At 34.0% G+C, this 21,553-nt stretch overlaps 1 protein-coding gene across 1 annotated transcript in view; it reads right to left on the bottom strand.

The window, feature by feature from the left end:
• Nucleotides 1–1,539: 1,539 nt before the first annotated feature.
• The window catches only part of Ced-12 (engulfment and cell motility Ced-12), a 31,320-nt gene continuing 11,306 nt past the window's right edge, over nt 1,540–21,553 (bottom strand). Inside the window, exons 4-6 of the mRNA XM_072526385.1 lie at nt 14,338–14,727; nt 13,922–14,170; nt 1,540–8,581 (exon numbers count right to left, since the gene is read on the bottom strand). Of these exons, the coding sequence (XP_072382486.1) occupies nt 8,334–8,581; nt 13,922–14,170; nt 14,338–14,727 (887 nt within the window). The 3' untranslated portion in view covers nt 1,540–8,333. The remainder of the gene's footprint in view (nt 8,582–13,921; nt 14,171–14,337; nt 14,728–21,553) is intronic.

Raw genomic sequence — 21,553 nt, 5'->3', positions numbered from 1 at the left:
GGATATTGTAAGACTGCTAGTCTCTTAATGATAATAGGTACATAAAAAACGATGAAAAAGAATCAAAAGCTTTTACAGAAGTGATATTCAGATCTTGCACATTTGGAAATTAACTGACGTTAAGAAACAAGATATCAAAGTATAACTCCAATTACCGTTACAGACAGAACTAGTTTATCGTAAAATTCAATGCTTCTACTGGACATTAAATAAAACGTTTAACAAATCAAATACATTAAAAAGGATTGCAGAAAATTAAATGAAAGCAAAATATTCTTGTACTCCTATTCTAGAGAACCTCGTTGAATAAGCTAATAAGGAGGAGAAAAAGGACTAATATACCATATGCGACAACAGACCATAATTTGGACACTTCACCTGGACGTTCTAACCGTTAAGTTTAAAAACATCTCTAGATTAAGGGTAGAATCACTTACATACTCAGCCTGGTCAATAGAAATTGGGGTCATGATTTCTAAATCGCATTTAATGGACGGTATATCACTATTTGGGCATGCGCTTTACACTAAATTCCGTTAAAACGAACCAAGCCAATGCCAGGGTAAACAGGATTCTTCAGAGATGAGATAACTACAAACTGATGTCAATTACTATCAAATGGGGAGTATATGAAACCAAGGCTAATCGCGGACAACATAATATGTTTTACTCCGACAACATAATGTCGGAGTAAAAAGAATTCTTAAGAAAGGATAACAAAAAACTGAAAACAATTAAACTACCAAATGGAACGTACACTAACACTGAAAATGAGACTATTGAGTAGGTATCTTTCAAGTGTACTATTCTCGAGGTCGGAATAGCTGATGCTGGATAACGGTGCGTTAAACTATAATCCAACCGGGGCTGTTGATTGTATAAGATTATATGAGCAATAGAAACGTGCAAACCATATAAAGCAGTAAGCCCAAGTAGAATATTTCCAAAGCTCGCTCACGAGAGACTTGATGTCAAATGATGATTAAATATTTTTTAGAGCAAGTCCTGTTCTGGAATATATAGCCAAATCTTGGAGAATAGCGAAGGGAAAATGTATATTAAAAGCTGAGAAAACTGGCTATACTCGGGTAAAATCATACAGAACAATGTCTGATCTCATTCATGTTAAAAACAAAAAATCTTGAAATACACATCAAGATTTTACGAGAAAATCCTTTGCTCCAGCTGCAACGGTTCTCAAGTAGGGAAGTCAGAAGGATGCACCCTGAATCATCTGATATTGAATCTCGAAACGAGCTTATATCGGGAAGCTTGCTACCTTGCTGTAAATTGCATAAAATTTGAAGGTTCATTTGATAATACCTGTATCGGGTCTATATAGACATCACTGGCAATGAAGAAAAGTTCAGTACAGAGTGATAACCGCGGAAGTAAATGAAGGATCTACATTATAGGTAATGGAGGGTGCCCTCAGGGAGTGTGAAATATGGGCCCAAAATATCAAGTGATGTCAGACAAGTTTAAGTTTCAATAAAGGTCTTTAGATGTGGAAATGAAATTAATAACAAACAATTTTTTTGTAGTATATATTCAAAATGAGACACATATATAATCAGATCTTAAAATAGAATAACGTAAAAAATAAAACTTAAAATTAAATATTCCTTAATACTGATCATACCAAAATAATTATTTATGGACAATCAGTAATATAATAGTACAGTCATGCTCAGATCTATTAAAATAATACATAAATTACATTATAAAAAATAGGCTATACAGAATCTTATGCTATATTTGGTTTGTGTATAAAATTACATGCAAAGGAGAATACGTTAATACATCAATACATATATTTACAAACCACTTATTATATGCTTATATTGGAAAAACATGAGCAGCTTCTATTTTGAATTTGAATTTTTTTTCTTTGTAAAAATTCTTATAAAATATTTATTCTGCAACACTTTTATTGTTTCATTAAATGTATCAACTAAGATTGTTGTATTAGTTACATTTTACATCACTTGTACATAAAATGTTGCATCTCATTTAATACTTTATAAAGACAATATCAAAATGTTGAGATTTGGGTACCGTGCGTTCCAAGTGTAATTCGCGGCTAAAGTTTATTCATTTAGCAAATTCCCATCTGTAAACATGAGCACGTGTTGATATTCGCCCTTCTCACTCGTCCTCAAACCTACCTATTGCAAAAAATATCCAACAAATCTGTGTCTAACTTAGTTGACAAATGGTGGCATAACAAAAATTCTCCAACTTTAGCTATAGCATTTCCTAATGTTTCTTCCTATTTAGAAATCCCAGCTGAAACTAATTTCTTCCAATCTAATTTCAATATTCTTTATTCCCAAACCAAAGTTTATTTCCCTACTTTTGATGATAACAACGCCATTCAACTTCAGAAACAACTTGGGTCAAAATCCATTTTGGGAGTTGGTTGTGCGGTATATATCCAAAACAATCAAGAACACATATATGTTTAAATTAAACGAACAATGTTCCATTTATTCCGCAGAACTGTTAGCAATATATCAAGCTCTGGAATGGACTATTGAGAAAAAGATGTCTGATCAACAAATAGTAATCCTGTCGGATTCAAAATCTGCGTTGTCTGCTTTAGATCATTCGCATAAGCATTTATAAAAAAACAGCATTATCGTCAGAATTTTAGAAAATCAACTAAAGCTACTTAAAAGAAATAATTCAGTCTCTTTCGTTTGGGTAAAAGGACATGCTGGTATCTCGGGTAACACCACAGCAGATTATTTTGCTAAAGAAGCGGCTTCAAAAGGATTAGAAATTAGTTGGCTCGATTGAATGGAATACTTTCTGTAACAGAAGTATTCGAACAACCTTTATACAAAAATTCACCCTATTTTACCTACTGCGCCTTTTGCTGCAAGAAGTCATCCCAATAGAAGAGTATATTCAATGTTTGTTAGATGCCTTTTTAACCATGCTACTGTGAAAGCCTATCTTCATAGATTTAATTTAAGTGAAACAGAAATTTGCGATTGTAATGGTAACACTGACGATATCAATCATTGGATGTTCGGGTGCATATATAATGATGCTGCTATTAAGTATCTTTTGGAAAATCTGATAAAAGACCAAATACCTCTTCCTCGGTGTCAATCTTCTATTTTCTATATCTCTCGTCATAATATTTAGCTTAATCAAATTGTTATGATTATTTAAAAAGGACTAACAGAACAATTTAGGATGGAATGTGTAATGTGAATGTATAAATCTAGCTTTGTTCCCTCTGTCTATCCTTATGTTATATATTTACCTCCTAGCCGTTGCCTGTCTTGTGTTGTAATAAAGTCGCTATGACAGGCACCTTAGCGTGAAAAGTATCCCTATATTATGTAATCTCTTGTTGGTTCTAAATATTCACTTGAAGTTGGTTAGGGCCTTGAAGGTAACGAATGAAAGTATGGCTTCTTGTTAATCTACTGATTCTTGTGATACTGATGTTTACACTATATTTTTAATTTACCTCTAGGCGGAGTACTGTTTTGTTAACAAATGCAATAGGTCAATACATCATTAACAAATTCAAGTAGTCAAATACATTATCGTGGCGAATGGATCAAGTTATCCAAAGAAATTAATTAAATAAAAAAAAAGAACTCCGAGCATCGATCTACAATGAACTCGGGCAATTTGGAAAATAAGCGGGTTGAGTGAGCAGGGAATGAAAAAAGTGTATTTTCGATAGTCAATGTCAAATATCACTTCAACCTAATTGAAATAGGGGTATATATTTTATGTATTTAAAGTAAAATTTTAGTTTTATTTTAATATTTTTTATCACAGCCTACATAACCTATCTATACCCATGCTTTCAGTCAAACCGTATAAAAGGATATATATGTAGGTAGAACCTTTTTATTTAATTCATATTTAACTTTGATAACTTCACATATTTGTGTAAATTGTCATTGCTAATTTTTTTTATATAATTATTAATTTTTTAGAACTTCATGGCAAGGCAAGACATTTAACTTTAATTGTTTTTGTAGTTTTTTTTATTATTGCGGGTTCTTGTTCCACTTTCTGTATTACCCAATTAACACCATGAACAGTGGGATGAAATGTTAAAAACGTGGCCAAAAGTCCCGGGGACAAAGTTTTTTATAGAGATTTTCGGCTATTAAGTTGTCTACGGGAAGGTTGGCACAATTGAATTTCGGTCATTAGTCATCAGAAACAGCCGGCCCATTAATTTTCAAGTTGCAGAGTAGGTATAACTAGTAGTTAGCGTTGGACCCACTTAGCGTTAAAGGTAGTGCGTTTTTAAAGGTTGACCAACTTTTTCTCTACAGTGATACATCATATTAAGAACATGGATAATTTGTTTCCATATATTTACTTTCTTTCAATGATTTACGCTTATAAAAAGATATAGTAATAATAGTTTGCTTATAAACAATTTCTGAATAAAATATGTAAAAATAAATCGAAAATTTTGTTTCAACTAATCGAAAAGTTATGTTTTAGGCCGCATTAGATTAAGTGTCCAATATTTATATAAAGTATAGCTAATTGACTTTCAAAATAACTTGGAAATCCGCACTACTAGCCACCACTCCGGTAATAAATGACTTTTGAAAATTAAATGTTAGTGGCAATATTTATGCAATGTTTAAAAACTGAGATGAACATATAGGTATTGTTTTATTTTGGAGATTTATGAGTTTTTTATACTCCTAACATAGTAAAGGAACCGAAATGAAATTTTGGAACATCACTGGAAGAGAATCTTCTCAGTGTTGTTACTTATTATGCGAAGCAACTTCCACTAAGTTTAAACAACATAAATATATAACGATATAATACAAACTATAATTTTTAACTCTATATACATACCTATACCCTACCAAAGTGGCACACAAAAATGGCAAGCGCCAAAACATAAGACAAAGATGTGAAATAAAAAGAAGGTTTATAATTCAAAATGGTTTCAAAAAAGAATTGGGACCCCTCATAGACATGCTAAAACCCGATTTTGGCAGTAATATTGATGGAAACAGCTTGACGTTTCTTTGAGAATTTATCATCTCATATAATCGGAATCGATGAAGAACTAATCCATCGTTTTCATATTATTTCATGAACAATTTCGATTGGTGAAGAAATTGATATAGAAATATTTCGGAATTATGCTACAGAAACAGCCAGGTACTTTTTTCAACTATATCTCTGGTCCAATATACCCACCGAAGTTCACCGATTATTGATCCATAGACTCGATATATTTACAGCGTCATTATTATCAATAGGCCAACTATCAGAAAAAGCTTATTCTCAGAAGCGAGACCTCCATTAGTCCCACTTCTGATTGCTTCAGACACTGATGATGATTCAGAAAACGCTGTTTGTAGAGCTACAGATTCATACGAAGATGAAGACTCCGGAGGTATATACGCGATGTTAAATGCTTATATAAATGGTAAATTATAATGAAGACGCTGTTTGTAGAGCTACAGATTCATACGAAGATGAAGACTCCGGAGGTATATAAGAGATTTCAAATGCTTATATAAATGGTAAATTATAATGAAGATGAACCTGAAGAATGTCAATTAATTAAAATTTTATGAAATTTTTCCGCCATATTAGATTTGCCATTTTGAATTTTTCAACTTTGACAGCAAAGTCGTAATCAGCGAGGTCAAGTACTTTACAATACCAATTTATGTCCAAATAATCCGAAATATATGAAATTTGGCATTAAATTCGCAATCAGCAAGGTTTAAAACCTTGTAGTGCACGTTTACATCGAAATTGATATACATTTTAGACTTTTGGCCATGTTTTCAGCGATTTGTCTCAGTGGGACACGTGGTAGTCACCAGAACGCCAGCATTAATGCTGCTACCATCACAGCCAACATGAATGCTGCTGCTACTAGAGCCAACAGTCAACATCAATGCTGCTGGTACTACAGAATACATTTATGTCTGGAGCTCTCCTTCAGAAGTGACAGTATCTCTGAATTAATCATAAGTATATTTTTACATTTACTTGATTGTAAAGTTTAGGCAACATTTGCTCACTAAATTTGTTTTTTGTATATTTAATAAATATGAGCATTTAGATTAGATTAGATTATGTGAGTTCGTTAAGGCTATGCGGCCTCACCGCACTTCGACCTATAGAGATCTTTTGTGCATACTTTAATCTAGTTAAGCTCTAGAATGCCAATACTTCTGATGAAGTTGATTAGCTTCCTAGGTGACTTGTTTCCTATGTCAGAGGACGCCAGACTGACCTCTCCTGGCCAGAATTTTAGTCGTTTGCATAGTATATGTTCTGCCGTTTCTTTTTCATTGTGACAGAAACAACAGTTCTCACTATCTGATTTGCCCATCTTCTTGAGATAATATCTCAGAGGGCAGTGACCAGTGAGAAGGCCAGTGACCATTTTGATATCTTTTTTACTCATTTCGAGAAGGCGGTTTGTTGCAGTAGGCGACACTTTTATGAGCCTTTTTGCTTGCCTTTGTCCTGGTGTGTTAGACCAATATGATCTTAGTTGATTGAGTTCCCAGGTACAGAGTTCCTCTCTGATGTGGCTTTTCGATAGTCCACGGAAGGGTTCCGGACCCTGGAATGAGGCAATATGAGCATTTAGTATAATCTTTATTTATCCCTGCCAAATTTCTCATTCACATGTTTTAAAAATTAAAAACTTACTTTTACTTTTGTATTTTATTGCAGTACTTTTGTTCATTTGTTCAATAAAATTAGTTTTGAAAATAAACGATAATAAAATAAGGTTAACTATACTACGAATAAGGAATGCGACGATAAACACCTCATAAATATGCCTGTATACATTTTTCATTTGCTAAAAATTGTGATATCTAAATTAAATTACATTATCTACATAACGCTTCATCTATAAAGAAGTTGGAGGTTTTATAGTAATGGTGCTACAGATGAATACTACAGATCTCATGGATTGATCAAATGAAGAATTCTGTAGTTCTACGCAGAATGCGAAATGAACATGAAGTGCTTGTCACAATAACAAAAAAGAAAATTAGTACATTGGACATATTATGAGAAATAATGAGAGATATGGTTTACTTCAGTTGGTTATTGAAAAAAAAAAGTGTTTGGTAAGAGAGGTCCAGGAAGACTACATATTTTCCTTACTCCATAACCTAAGAAGTTAATTCAATAAGACGACTGCATGCCTGTTTCAAACAGAAGTTAAAATCAAACGGATTTGTTTTGTTTGTATAAACTAGTTAAAACAATTTTTAAAAATATTTTTTCTTCTTAGGGTGCCTGTCCGTTCCGAACGTTGGCGATCATTCTGGCTATGATGACTTTGTTGGTTGCTATACGGAATAGCTGTGTTGAGGTCTTTCTATACCATGCTCTCAGGTTAGCAAGCCAGGATATTCTTCTTCGTCCTGGGGCCCTTTTTCTTTTAATTTTATCTTGCAAAATGCATTGGAGTAGCTCATATCTGCCTTGATTTCTCATTATATGTCCCAAGTACTGCATCTTACGGCCCTTCACGATGTTGGCCAAATCCGCGGTTGTGTTCATCCTTCGCAGTACTTCTTCATTGGTAACTTTATCTGTCCATGGTATCTTCAGTGTCCTTCTGTATAACCATAGCTCAAAAGCCTGAAGTTTTGATAGAGTTTCCGCCTTCAATGTCCACGTTTCTACTCCGTACAAAAGCACTGAGTACATGTAACATTTAAGGAGCCTTATTGTTGTTTCTAGGGTGAGGTCCTGGCTCTTGAACACATAGATCATAGTCAAGAATGCACTTTTTGCCTTTCCGATGCGACATTTAATCTCTTGGGTATTGTCCCACGACTCATTGATTATAGTTCCCAAGTAGTTGTACTGTGAGACAAGTTCAATTCTCATTCCCAATGTTTTCCTTGCTGATGATCATTAGCTTGGTTTTGCTAGTGTTTATATCCAGTCCATATGTTCTACTTGTTTCCGTTATTTTGTTCATTAAGTTTTGCAGCCCTTCTATGGTATTGGAAAACACTATTGTTTCATCTGCATACCGCAGATGATATAAAAATATTTAATAATTTAAAATTCAACGTATTTTTAGTAAGCTTTTGTCCCAAAATTAAAACATTTTTAACATGTCTTAGATCTTCAATCAAAGATATATTGAAAAACAATAAAACAATAGTAAATCCAGTAAAAGTGCTGTGGTTGGCTTATAAATATAGTATTTTCGATATAAAAATTAAATAAATATGATTTAAAATATAGATATTCTAAAATAGATATTAAAACACATGGAAAAAACTAATAAACATATTTAACAACCTATTGTTATTGCAGATCCACTAATTCAAATCGTAACAAAAGTGGTAATGTGGTGGATCGGGTGGTATTGGTGGAGGATCCTGTGGTATAGCGACACCTTCTGCGTCGAGCAGCCTTAGTTTGATTTCCATGCTGAGCAAAGTATCAAGATCTTTTTCCGTTTCTTTACTTTGCATTCTTTGGCCTATCAAAGAATTTATACCGTCTGTCCAGTAGGCTAATGCTTGTTCATCGGGAGCTACGCAATCTAGAGATTGCAAGTCCACGCCTAAAAAGAAAATTTGATTTACGACAGAAGGTAACTTTTCATTGTACAAAAATTCACCGAAATTCATCCTAAATAGTATAGAATATGTATAAAAAGGATAGAAAAAAATATTCGTCAACGACTCTAGAATGTTGAAAAACATAGGCTATTAAACAAACAATATGTTAACAATAATTCGAAACTAACATTGGCCTAAAAACGCCCTATGCAGCTATTAGTATTGTGGAGTATTTTTTTGCGGCTTATGACAGCTTGTTTATAAATTTCAGAACCGCTGAATCTGCTTTCAGACAAAATTTCAAAAAGTTATGGCAACATAATATTAAATCTATTAAACTTTATACGTTAGCTGCTCCATTCAGTTCAATTACGCTTAAGAAAATAATGATCACGAAATATAGAGCCATCGAAAATCATAATTAAGAAGGCCATGAAATCACCACTTATTACTACGGCTTGGTATAGTCAGCATGCTGAATGACGTGACATTGGTTAGATTACAAAACAGAAATTAAAAAATGATGGTTTAACAACACACAACCAGACAAACGGCTTAATATCTTAAGAATTTTTTGATGACAGATTAAGAATAATAATCATTCCATGGCCTATTTTTGTAAGTATTTGTATTCCATTTAAAAACAATAATTACACACAATAGGTAAGCTAATTAAGCGATAAGCTGGATAAGAGTTTTTTCTCTGAGCGGTTGAAGCTGAAGAAACTCTTTACGCTATCTTCGACAAACGACTGAATACCTGGGGAGAGCGGAACAAAAGTAAAAATGTCATCCGACAAACTGACGGATGAGGGCAAGAGAATGCGAAGATGAGATGAAGAGGGTGTGAAGGAGGACTTTAAGAGAAGTAGAAAGATAGATAGAATGCCAATAAAGGGATGTGGAGTCGAAATGAAAGACAAGATGAAGGAGATACTAAAACACTTGGCCTTAGACGTGAAGGATATTAAAAGAGAGCAAAGAGTTTATGCAGAAAAGTTAAAAGAATTAAGAGCAGAAAATCAGAAGCTGGAGAAAGAAAACGAAGCTATCAAAAAGGAAAGTGAACAGACAAAGAAGGAAGTTCGAGAATTAAGTATCAGACTTGAGTACCTGGAGAAAGAGAAGAAAGAGGATAACGTGATCGTAACAGGTTTGGATATAGTCGCTAATGAGCCGGACGTGCTGAAATCGGCCATGGGAAAAATGGTAGAGGAAACCTTACAGATACAGATAGGAATTAAATCAGCTCTTAAGATAAGAGAGAGAACATGTCTGCTGCAACTAGAAAACCAAAAAGAAAAGGAGAAGCTAATTAGAAATGAAAAAAAAAGACTTTAAAGAAGAAAAAATTTACATAAACGACGATTTGAGAATAACTGAGAAATGAATGCAAGAGGAAATAAAGAAAAAAGCACAAGAGACCCGAAGAAAAGGTAAAACAATAAAAAGGGGGTTTCGGAAGGTTACAATAGATGACAGAGAGTGGAGATCGAACCAAACAAAAGGGGAGCTAGATCCACCAGCAAACTAGAGCCGATCAGCAGGGTTGGATCAAAGGATAATGAAACTATGGCAATGAACGAGTACATAGAGGGATTATCAATAGAGGAAATAAGGAAAATAAGAAAAAATAAATGTCATATAAGTACAATCGGAAAGGATCCTGGAACTTGAGAAGTACTTATGAAGCAGGCGCCCTAAAACATATAATGTCAGTGATGAACCAATACAAAGTGGATATCCTGGTAATGCAAGAAACGAAATAAAAGGAAACTAGTGTAACAATGATAGACAAATACAGCTTTTTCAGTAGTGGTGAGGAAGACCGAATGTTGGGAACGAGTTTTATAATTAAAGGGTTACAAAGTGCGATAGTGGAGTTCGAGCCAATATCTCAATGGATTTGTAGGCTGAAACTAATAGGTAAAAATTTACGTTTAATAAATGTGCATGCTCCTGCACAGAATAAATACCAAAATGTAAAACAGGAAGTCTATAGTAAGATTGATCTTATATATAATCAAATTCCAAAATATGATATTAAAATTATAATAGGTGATTTAAGATAAGGTGGGGAATGAAGAGATGTACCGAAAAACCACGGGAGGTAAAAGCAAACATGACGAAATCAACGAGAATGGGAAGTTGTTGGTAGGCTTTGCGCAAGAAAACAACTTAAGAATGATGAGTACTTACTTCTATCATAAGAAAATCCACATATAAACATGCATCGGTCCAGATGGTAGAACAAGTAACCTAATTGACCACGTCCTAGTGGAAAGCAAGCAGGCGAAATTAATAACAGATGTTAGAAGGGCAGGAGCGGATTCTGATTAAATACTAATGATCACGAAATTAAGAGAAACTATCCCAACGGTCAGAGAACAGAGAATATCGTATAAAAAATATGACGTCGCCAAACTAAGGAACAAAGGCACCGCTGACAACTTCCAAGCAGACGTGAGAGCAAAACTCAAAGTAAAGATCAAGGTGACATCGAAATGAGTGGGGAATAATAGAAGAAGCTATGAAGGAAATAGCTCAAAAGTGGTTAGGTGAAGGAAAGAAGGGAAGAGATAAAGGATGGTTTAATGCCGATTGTAAGAAAAGCCTTAACAAACAAAACAAGGCAAGACTAAAATATATTGACAAACCAAGTGACGAAAATAGAAATGAATATGAAGCAGAGAAGAGAAGAGACGCGAAAACAGTGTGTAGGAGAAAGAAAAGTGAGCATGTGGATAAAAAGCTCCAGGAGATTGAAGAACATTACATTAATAAAAATGTTTCTACCAGGAGGTGAAAAAGAGCAGTGACCAAGGCGCAAGAAAACAGAATTACTACAAGAATAATGAAGGGCATCTAATAAGAAGGGACAGGGGAAGCTAGATAGAAGTCAAGAGCATTTCAGAGAGCTGCTTAATGAAGATCCGGATGGAAATGATGAGGAGCAAGTGGAAATGGTGGGGGAAGTCGACACGGAAACAATAGAGTCTCCTCCCACCGTGGAAGAAATAAGAGAAATCATATATAGCATGAAAAACAATAAAAGTGCAGGGAGCAATGGTATTCCTGCAGAATTAATCAAGCATGGGGGAGAAGCACTTATAACGCGGATATGTAGCCTGCTAACGAAAATCTCGGAGCGAGAGGAAATGCCGGAAGTATGGAGAGAGGCAATAGTATGTCCCATTAATAAGACGGGAGATAAAGCAGTGTGCGAAAGCTATAGGGGTATCACTCTTCTGGATGTAACAGATAAAGTACTCGCCAGAGTCATAAGAAGTAGACTGGAAAGGCACTTAAACGAGCAGGTTGGTGATTACCAGGGAGGATTCAAAAAGGTCAGATCCACCATAGATCAAATATTCGTGTTAAAAATGATTCAGAGAAGTACGTACGAGAAACAGTTAAAGCTAAACCTCCTCTTTACAGATTTCAAACAAGCTTACGATTCTGTGATAAGCAGGGGGTCTGTACCATGCCCTAAGAGTACTTGGGATTCTGGAAAAGATGATCGGACTAGTAAAAATGACCTTAATGAAGACAGACAATAGAGTAAGGATAGAAAGAAACCTATCAGGAAAATTTTAAGTAAGAAGGGGACTGGTAGATCCGCTGCCAACAAAACTCTTCAATTTCTTGCTGGAGGCAATAATGAGAGAGAGTGGAATACGAACGAAAGGTATGATTTATGACAACAGAAGCCAGGTCCTGGCTTTTGCAGACGATGTGGTGTTAATGACAAGAACTAAAGGGGAACTGCTGAGAATTTTCAAACTCTTTGAAACAAAAGCTAAACAGTATGGACTGATTATTAATGAGCAAAAAACAACGTATATGGAAATGGGGCAAACCACATAGGAAGGCTAACAACTGAAGACTACCACAACGAACAAGAGTAAAAAGTATTGCTTCAAAAAGGTGACGGAGTTTAAGTATCTAGTAATAACCCAACAAGTAAAAAAAAAGAAAGCCAAGAAATTGAGAAGCGGATTTCGAGAGGAAGGAAGACGGTCGGTGCTTTACAAAAACTACTAATTACAAAAAACATCCCAAGAGAGGCAAAACTGAGAATATACCGAATAGTGATCCAACCCACGGTCCTGTACGAAAGCGAAACATGGGTTATGAACAAAAATCAAGAAAATATGTTGAACATCTGGCAACGAAGTGTTTTAAGAAAGATATTCGGGGGAGTAAAAGACTTGAAGAAGTTTGGAGAAAACGAACAAATGAAGAGATCGGAGACCTGTACGGGAAACCAGAAATTAGCCAGATTGTCAGGACAAAGATACTTAGATGGTAAGACTATCTTGCGAGAATGGCAGATGGAAGGTGGCAAAGGGCTCACTGCTGAGAGGGGAAGATAAGAAGAGAAGAAAGAGGACGACCACGAAAAAAGTGGCTAGAAGCGTGTAAGGAAGATCTACTAACAATCGGGATAACAAATTGGAGAACTGCGGCCGTGGACAGAAGAAAATTGAGGAAAACAGTAGAAAAATTTCAAGCCATGGGTCTTTAGGGCCCGTTGAGCTGTATATATATACAGCTGCTGACAGAAGTGCATACTTCTTATAGCGCGTTCGTTATGGCTAGTGGGTTAATTAAATTTTACGTCTGCTTATTACTGAACTGTTAATATTTTTTTATAATAACAACACATTTAAGTTCTTTAAAATTTAAAAATCTTAATTTTTTTCTTTAAAAATTTAATGATTTTAGTAATTTTTTTAATTTGTTATATATTATATAGAATTTATTCATCATTTACATTTTTAATATTATCTTGTATTTATTTTTCATACCTTCATTTTGATTATCACTACATTTAATTTTATTTTATTTGATTTTATTTAATTTGGTTTAATTTTATTTAGTTTTAATTAATTGTATTTAATTTAATTTTTTTTAATTTATTAAATTCTATTTAATTTTAATTATTTTTAGTTAATTTTATTTAATTTTATTTAATGTTACTTAATTTTATAGAATTTTTCTTAATTCTATTTACTTTTACTTAATTTTATTTAATTTTAATTAATTTTATTTAATTTTATTTTAATAGAATTTTCCACTATTCCGATGCTCCGATAATAAGGCAACGCTGTACAAAAATAACGTCAGATTGGATACAGTACAAGATCAGTAAAAGCGATTTATAGGGACTGCCCAATAGACAATACATATTTCTCTTTAAATTAAGGGTATTATATTAGATTTCTATGTATTATATTTCCACATACATTGTAAATCACAGAGGTTATGATCATTTAAACAATGTTGATGTTTAACTATAGTGAAAAAGTGTGGTTATGGAACAAAATTAAAGTACAAACCTTCAAGAGCCAGAGAAAATGCTAGCTGGTGCGAAGCTTTTCTACCTTTCATATGCGGACAATCTCGTCCCACTTGTAACGCTCTAATATCACAGACTGCAATTTTAGATTGAAGTTCTTCAGTAGATGGAGCGCTCTTTTCATCACAGTCTCCATAATGAAGAACCTTGTGGTTAGGAGATAGGCGCATGTACCAGAATTTGTCTTTAATTCGTTGACCACGAGGAGAGTATTTTGTAAATCTTGTACCTACAAAAACATTTAATATAAAAGCTTTTTAGTACAAAAAATTTGAGAAAAACACTTAAAAAATAAAAATTATGATAAGAGATGTAGCCAAAAACGTATAGGAAAAATACTGACTGATATTGATATACAAGTTTTATTTGTCAAAAATCTATTTAACTGAAATTTACCTTCAACTAAAAACGCCAATCTTTGCTGCTTAATTAATCCCATTATTTCTGGAGTAATCTGTTCTCTTAGTTCTACCACTGGTCGAGCATGAGATTCCCATTCCTCTCTGGTATTACGTTCCAGCTGCCATAATTGAGTAATCTCGTTATAAGTTAAAGTGTGCAACTTGCTCTTGAACTGATCTAAAGATGCAGGAGTTGTTTCCAGAGCACGTACGATTTGTTCTTGACCCACACTGGCGACTTTCTGAAAATCTTCTGCAGTAGCTCGCATCTCTTTCCAAGTTTTGTTAAGGAGAACAATGCAGATACAAAAACATTCTTCGAATGGATGGTCGTGGGTGAAGAATAATGGTTGGTAAGTCACACACTGTTCTGAAGGGGGTTCTCCTAAAAATAAATATAAATAAAATTTAGACACGAAATAAATAAATAAATCTGCAAAAGGCTATAAGTTCATAGAAAAAAAAAGATGTTACAGTAGGCGATACAGTAGACTAGCGCGAACCTTTATACTATGTTTTCTTTATTTTTAAAATTTAAATAATATTTTTAAAATTGAATAAAGTAATTTTATTATTTATTACTTCTATTTTAAATAAATTATATTATATTCAAACAATTCAATGAATTATTATGTTTGCTCCTAACGCCACCTGTTGCCTGTTGACGTATTAGCAAAGCATACGTTGTTTACTTACGACAATCCTGTCAAACAATATATTATAATGAAATATGAATTATAATAAATTATAATGAAATATGAATAAACGTCATTTGATAGTAAATTTAATTATTATATAAACTAAATAATATGTTTAAAAATAATAATTGTATTTATGTGAAATTATTTTAAAACGAGCAGTGTGTTAAAAGTTTAAACAGATCATTCAATCTTGTTATTAATCAGATGGCATTTACGACTTTTAAATTTTAACAATCGTTGCGAATCGAATCACTGAAACGAATTGATCGAGAGTAGTGAGTCGATGAGAAGAACTGCTATTTTATGACGCTATCTTGTGGCGCTAGTTCCGTGACGCTCGCCTCAGCATTTTACTATAGAGAAAAATAATACAATGCCAGTATAGAAGCTTTGATTAAAAAAAAAACAGTTATGTAATTCCAACGACTTGGCTAGAGAGAAAAGAGTTCGTCTAAAAAAGAAAATGGTCAGTTATGAAGCTGTAAATGACCTATTGATAATAGATTCAAAATTGATTTTTTATTACAATAGTTGATACCATAATACAAGACGGTAGCACAAGATTTACTCCCTCACTGAATGCCACAACAATTTTGAGTTGTTGTACGAAATAAATAATTTAAAACCTTTAACAAATAGCTTCTGCAGCACTGTAATTACTTTCGTGCAGTATTTCAACAAGGAGAAAGCAAAGATGTAGAATTCTTTGAGCTATATGAGGGACTACAACCTTTAACGTATAATATACCATATCATATTCAAAACGCCTATCATCTGATTCAATATATTATTAAGAATGAATGAATAAGAATGAATGAGAAGATATTTAACCTAATGTTTATATTGTTATTAGAAATATGTTGACTATACTTCCGTACATCTGTACATAAAATTATGTAGCGCTTCCTAGAACGAAGTTAAAAATTATTTGAGAAACAGTATGAACAGGACCGACTGTCTTAGAACAGGACCGACTGCTTTAGAAATATGATATCAATCTAAGCAGTTTTAGCTTCTAAAATAAATTACAAATCCTTACTAGACGATTTTAGCCAAATAAACAGACAAAGGGCATTGTTGGAAAATTTTAGGTAATGCAAGTTACAAAAGAAAATATTTTGTCACAGAAGTAAGTAAGGGCTTCTGAAAAGATAATGTGAGTAACTAGCCAGGTAGAAAAACCTAAGAAGATTCGTGGAACAGAGAAAACCACGCGCGGCCTGCTTTGGGGGGCAAAAGGTGACTGATAACTCCAACACCTCAAAAGTCAATTGAAATTTCACCGCTACATGGTACAGGTGAAACAGTCTCGTATTAGAAGGAAAAAGTAACATAAAAGACTATTTAATGGTTATTTTTAACGAAACCACTCACAGTGCTAATAAGGTACCATAATGTTTAAAAGTAAATGCAAACAATACCGTTATGTAGTAATTATCGTTCGGGAGCAATAAGTATGTACTTTTTTCCTCGAGATAGTAAGTTTTCTGAACATAATTGCAACATTTATTATATATGTTCCTAATATATACACTAATACCGATCTTAATTAAAATTTCTATTGTAAATGCAGCAGGGAAAAAAATTTAAAGAACGGTGTTGTTCCCCCTCAATGTCTTCCTAAAGGAAAACATGAAAGAAAAATGAATAAAGAAGAAGGTAATAAATACAAAAACTGATTGTCCAAAAAAAAATGATTAGAAACCAGATTGACTACATCATCATCAACAATCGATTTCAGAATTCCATAAAATCCGCAAAAACATATACGGGGGCAGATGTTCCATCAGACCATAATCTTTTACTAGGACGTTTCAAACTCCACATGAAAAAAGTCCATAAAAGAAAAGCACAAAAACGTCCGGACATCCAGAAGTTAAAAGATAAAACCTCAAGAGAAAAAGTCAAAGAGATCAACAACAAAATAAACAGCATGGTAATCTCAGATATTATCAAGAAAACATAAGTGTTAAAGATATGTGGAATAAAATAAAAAAATATCTGTAATTCAGTGGTAGATAATAAACTTAAACCAGAAAACAATATAAGGAAACAGCCATGGATGAGACAAAAAATATTAGAGCTAATGGAAGAACGAAGAAAACACAGAAATAAGAATGAGGAAAGGTACAAAGAAATAAACAAAATCATTAAAAAAAAAGATTAAAAAAGCAAAAGAATCATGGCTACGAGATCAATGCATAGAAATAGAATCCCTAGAACAGAAGTCAGTGTTTCTGGATGTTCAGGACCAGAAATAACGCTCAGTGAAGTAACATATGAAATAAAAAGACTAAAAACCAACAAAGCACTTGGACCTGATAACATACAAGCTGAAATATTGAAACTATTTGAAAACAACCAACTCAAACTCCTAACGAGTATACTGAACAAAATCTATCAAACTGCAGAATTTCCTAAAGATTGGCTAGTTTCCACCTTCATCCCTCTCCCCAAAAAGGCAAATGCCACCAGATGCTCTGATTACAGAATTATAAGCTTAATGAGCCATGCACTCAAAATCCTTCTTTCTGTTGTTCACTCTCGCATATATGGAAAACTTGAAGAAAACGTTAGCAGTGTTCAGTTTGGGTTTAGAAGCGGACTGGGAACGCCAGAGGCCCTATTTTCCATACAAGTATTGATAGAAAGAGCTCGAGACGTAAATTGAGCAGTCTACGCATGCTTTATAGACTTTGAAAAAGCATTTGTGCAACATGAAAAATTATTTCAGGTACTGAAAAAATCTAGTATTGATGACAAAGATTTACGCCTAATTAAAAATTTATACTTACAGCAAAGAGCAACTGTACGAGTGGACAACGAAACCTCACAAGAATTCACGATAAAACGGGGAGTACGTCAGAGCTGCCTTTTATCACCGACGTTGTTCAATACTTACTCGGAAATGCTGTTCAGGGAAGCTATTGATGGTTTAAGAGAAGGTATAAAAATCAATGGTGAAATCATAAACAATTTAAGATATGCGGACGATACGGTTTTGATTGCTGATAATGCGGAGGATCTGCAAACATTAATAGACCGTGTAGTGGAAGCCTGTGATAGATACGGCATGAAATTAAACTGTAAGAAGACCAAAATTCTTGTAGTAAGTAAAAACGACGTAATACAGCACCAATTCACAGCTAATAATGAACCCTTGAAAATAATCGACAAAATTACATACCTTGGATGCAGCCTAAATAAGGAATGGGACCACTCATAGGAAATAAGATGTCGTATAGAAAGGAATCGCCTCAGGAAGATTTTATGTAATATTCACCTAAACATTGATATAAGAACACGAGCCTTAAAATACTATGTATTTTCTACCCTTTTATATGGAGTCGAAGCCTGGACCTTGACGGAGGCAACATCCAAACGATTAGAAGCCTTCGAAATGTGGTGCTACCGCCGCATGCTCAGAATTTCCTATATCCATCATGTTACAAACAACACCGTGATCCAACGTATGAATAAAAATCTAGAAATTATGCGTATCGTGAAAATCAGAAAGATGACATACTTAGGACATGTGATGCGCAATGAGAAGTATCAACTAATTCAACTAATTTTACAAGGCAAGATAGAAGGCAAAAGATCTCAAGGGCACAGAAGGACATCGTGGTTGAAGAACATCAGACAGTGGACAGGAATGACTACCATACATCTATTTAGAGCAGCTGTCAACAAAGTTGTATGGATCAACGTGATTGCCAACATCCACAGAGGATAGGCACCAAAAGAAGAATAAATACAGAAATCGCTTCACTTAAAACAATGCTTCACGTGCTACGGCTATGGCAGTTTAGTTTGTTTTCCTACGTGCTTGATCAGCTAAGTATATGTCAAAGCGTCCCTAGTTCGTTTACATCGCCATTAGTAAGTGGCGAAAGTATAGCTGTCTCCGGAGAAATGTTGATCAACCATCAAATCGGACGGAGGATCGCTGCGCACATGCAATTACAATGTACATAAAAACAGCGTCTCCTTCGGCCGAAAGTCAGGCTAGTTCTTAATCTTAACGAGCAAAACCTATTTTGGCTCAGTAGCCCATTTCAACGAAACTCTGCGTTTTATTTTCTCACCTATTGCAAATCATCGTTCGTCAACATTCGTCAACGAAAAAATTCTCGATACATAGAAATTTGCTGGAGATAAATATACATAAAGTGTCACGACTTTAAAATTATCGCACAAAGAACAAGTGAAGAAATTCGGCACTTTCGGCACGACAAAAGTCTGAAACGGACTTAGAATTATTTCGCAAATAACTAAACAGCTCGAAGTGAACACTTCGCCGTTCAGAAATCAATTGTTCGAAATAAATAAAAGTCTGAGATACTTAGAATTATTTCACAACTTATCGAACTGTCGAAGAGCGTCGCTATATCACCGACGGTTAGGAATAAATAAAAGTCCGAAGGGACTTAGAATTATTCCTCGAATTGGTGAACGAGCTGAAGTAGCACTTTGCCGTTAAACCATTCGTCCGAAATAAATAAAGGTCTGAAAGAACTTACGAGTTATTTCACGAAAGGTAACGAATCGAAGTAAGTACTTTGCTGTTGAATTGTTATTGTCGAAATAAGTAAAAATCTGGAAAGGACTTAGAATTATTTCGCAATTCGTGAACAGTCAAGGTTTCAACGCTCTGCCGGTATTCCTACGCATTGAAGAAAAAATAGTATCAATTGCACATCGAGACTGGAGGAACCAACATTTCTGTTTAACAATCGAGGTATCGTTTGGGCATAGAGTACTCCTAAACCTTTGTCATGTAAGATATATATTTAAATGTAAGAAATTTTGGACTGCTAAAGTACTCTATATTGCCAGTAGCACCCTGTTGATAGCAGAGCCCTCCGGTAAACCTCTCGTTAGTGCTATAGTGTATTTTTATGTATGAGAGAGTAATAAAACAATAAATTATGTATGCAAATCCCTAAACTGTTGATACGGGTGACTCAATGAAAAACAGATATTTGTCAACAAGTTTACAGAAGTATATAGGAAAACAATTTTAAATTGAGTATGACCACCAGGTATAACGGTTTTAGCAGAATAGAATACAATAGTTGTGAGGGTTACTAATCCCTAAATAAGGTTGCCAGTGTCGGAGTGATGGAGGTTAACAGGTACTAATGAATTTGCAAGAAATGTAAGATGTTTATTTATTGGTTATATATAACCAATAAAAGTTTAATAAGTACCTACCTATTTGCAAAATAAAGTTTAATTCTTTAGATAAAATAAAACGTTTTATTTTATCTATTTGCAAAATAAAGTTTTATTCTTTGCCTATTTGCAAAATAAAGTTTAATTCTTTAGATAAAATAAAACGTTTTATTTTATCTGAAATGAGTGCATTCCACGAAGTAAGGGTTTCAACAATCAAACATTTAATTCTTTAATTCCAGGAATCTACGACAGTAATTGACTAGATAATTACCTTCTAAACTTATTCCACAAAAAATGTGATAGTGGGTTTTTCCATTTTGTATATAGGAAGGTCCAAGTGGCGTATTCAAAATTCTTAACAGTTCACTAAAAGTAGGTACTTCAGTTGCAAGGTGCAGTTTATTGTGTATACTAGTGTTATGGAAAATTTGGAAGTGCCGTGTAAACGCCGAAAAATTGGTCCTCTAACAGTTAATGAAAAAACATTAATATTTAATTGTTTTAAATCATTTACAGACAAACGTTTATGAGAAAGTGTTGATGAGACCGTTGAGTTAGTTAGCAGTACACTTGGTGTTGGGAAATCTACGATTTACAGAGTTATTAAAGAAGAGAAATGTGGTAGTTTTCAAATGCCACGTAATGCTCCAGGGAAACCAAAATTTCAAATAGAATATCATTTTAAAGAAGGACTTCGACGGAAAGTGCATGAATTCTTCTTTAGACAAGAATTTCCAACATTGGATAAAGTTCTTGTCTCAGTTCGAGATGATAAGGATTACCCAGAAATGAGTCGAAGTACGTTATGGAAACTTTTAAAAGAAATAGGCTTCCGCTGGAAAAAGAATCCCAGAAAGTCTATTTTATTAGAAAGAAGCGATATTGTCATATGGAGAAGACATTTTCTAAGAACCATAAAGGAAATGAGAAACCAAAAAAGAAAAATATTTTATCTTGATGAAACATGGATCAACGAGGGTCATACACCAAATAAATTTTGGCAGGATGAAACTGTTACAAGTCAAAGGCACGCTTTTGTAAATAACTTATCTACTGGTTTAAACCCACCATCAGGAAAGGGACGCAGGCTGATAATAGTACACATTGGCAGTTCAGACGGTTTTGTTGAAGGTGGTTTATTAACTTTTGAATCAACTCGTACCGGTGACTACCATGAAGACATGAACGCTGATGTCTTTCAAGAATGGTTCGAACAAATGATAGATCTTCTTCCTAAGAACTGTGTAATAGTAATAGATAATGCAAGTTATCACTCCAGACTTATAGAAGGACTGCCCACAACCAAGTGGTTAAAAAAAGACTTGCAGA

This window comes from Diabrotica undecimpunctata, chromosome 3 (genome assembly GCF_040954645.1).
Source record: "Diabrotica undecimpunctata isolate CICGRU chromosome 3, icDiaUnde3, whole genome shotgun sequence".
Lineage (NCBI taxonomy): Eukaryota > Metazoa > Arthropoda > Insecta > Coleoptera > Chrysomelidae > Diabrotica > Diabrotica undecimpunctata.
The sequence above is the reverse complement of the archived record's forward strand: the minus strand, read 5'-3'. Positions and strand labels throughout refer to the sequence as shown.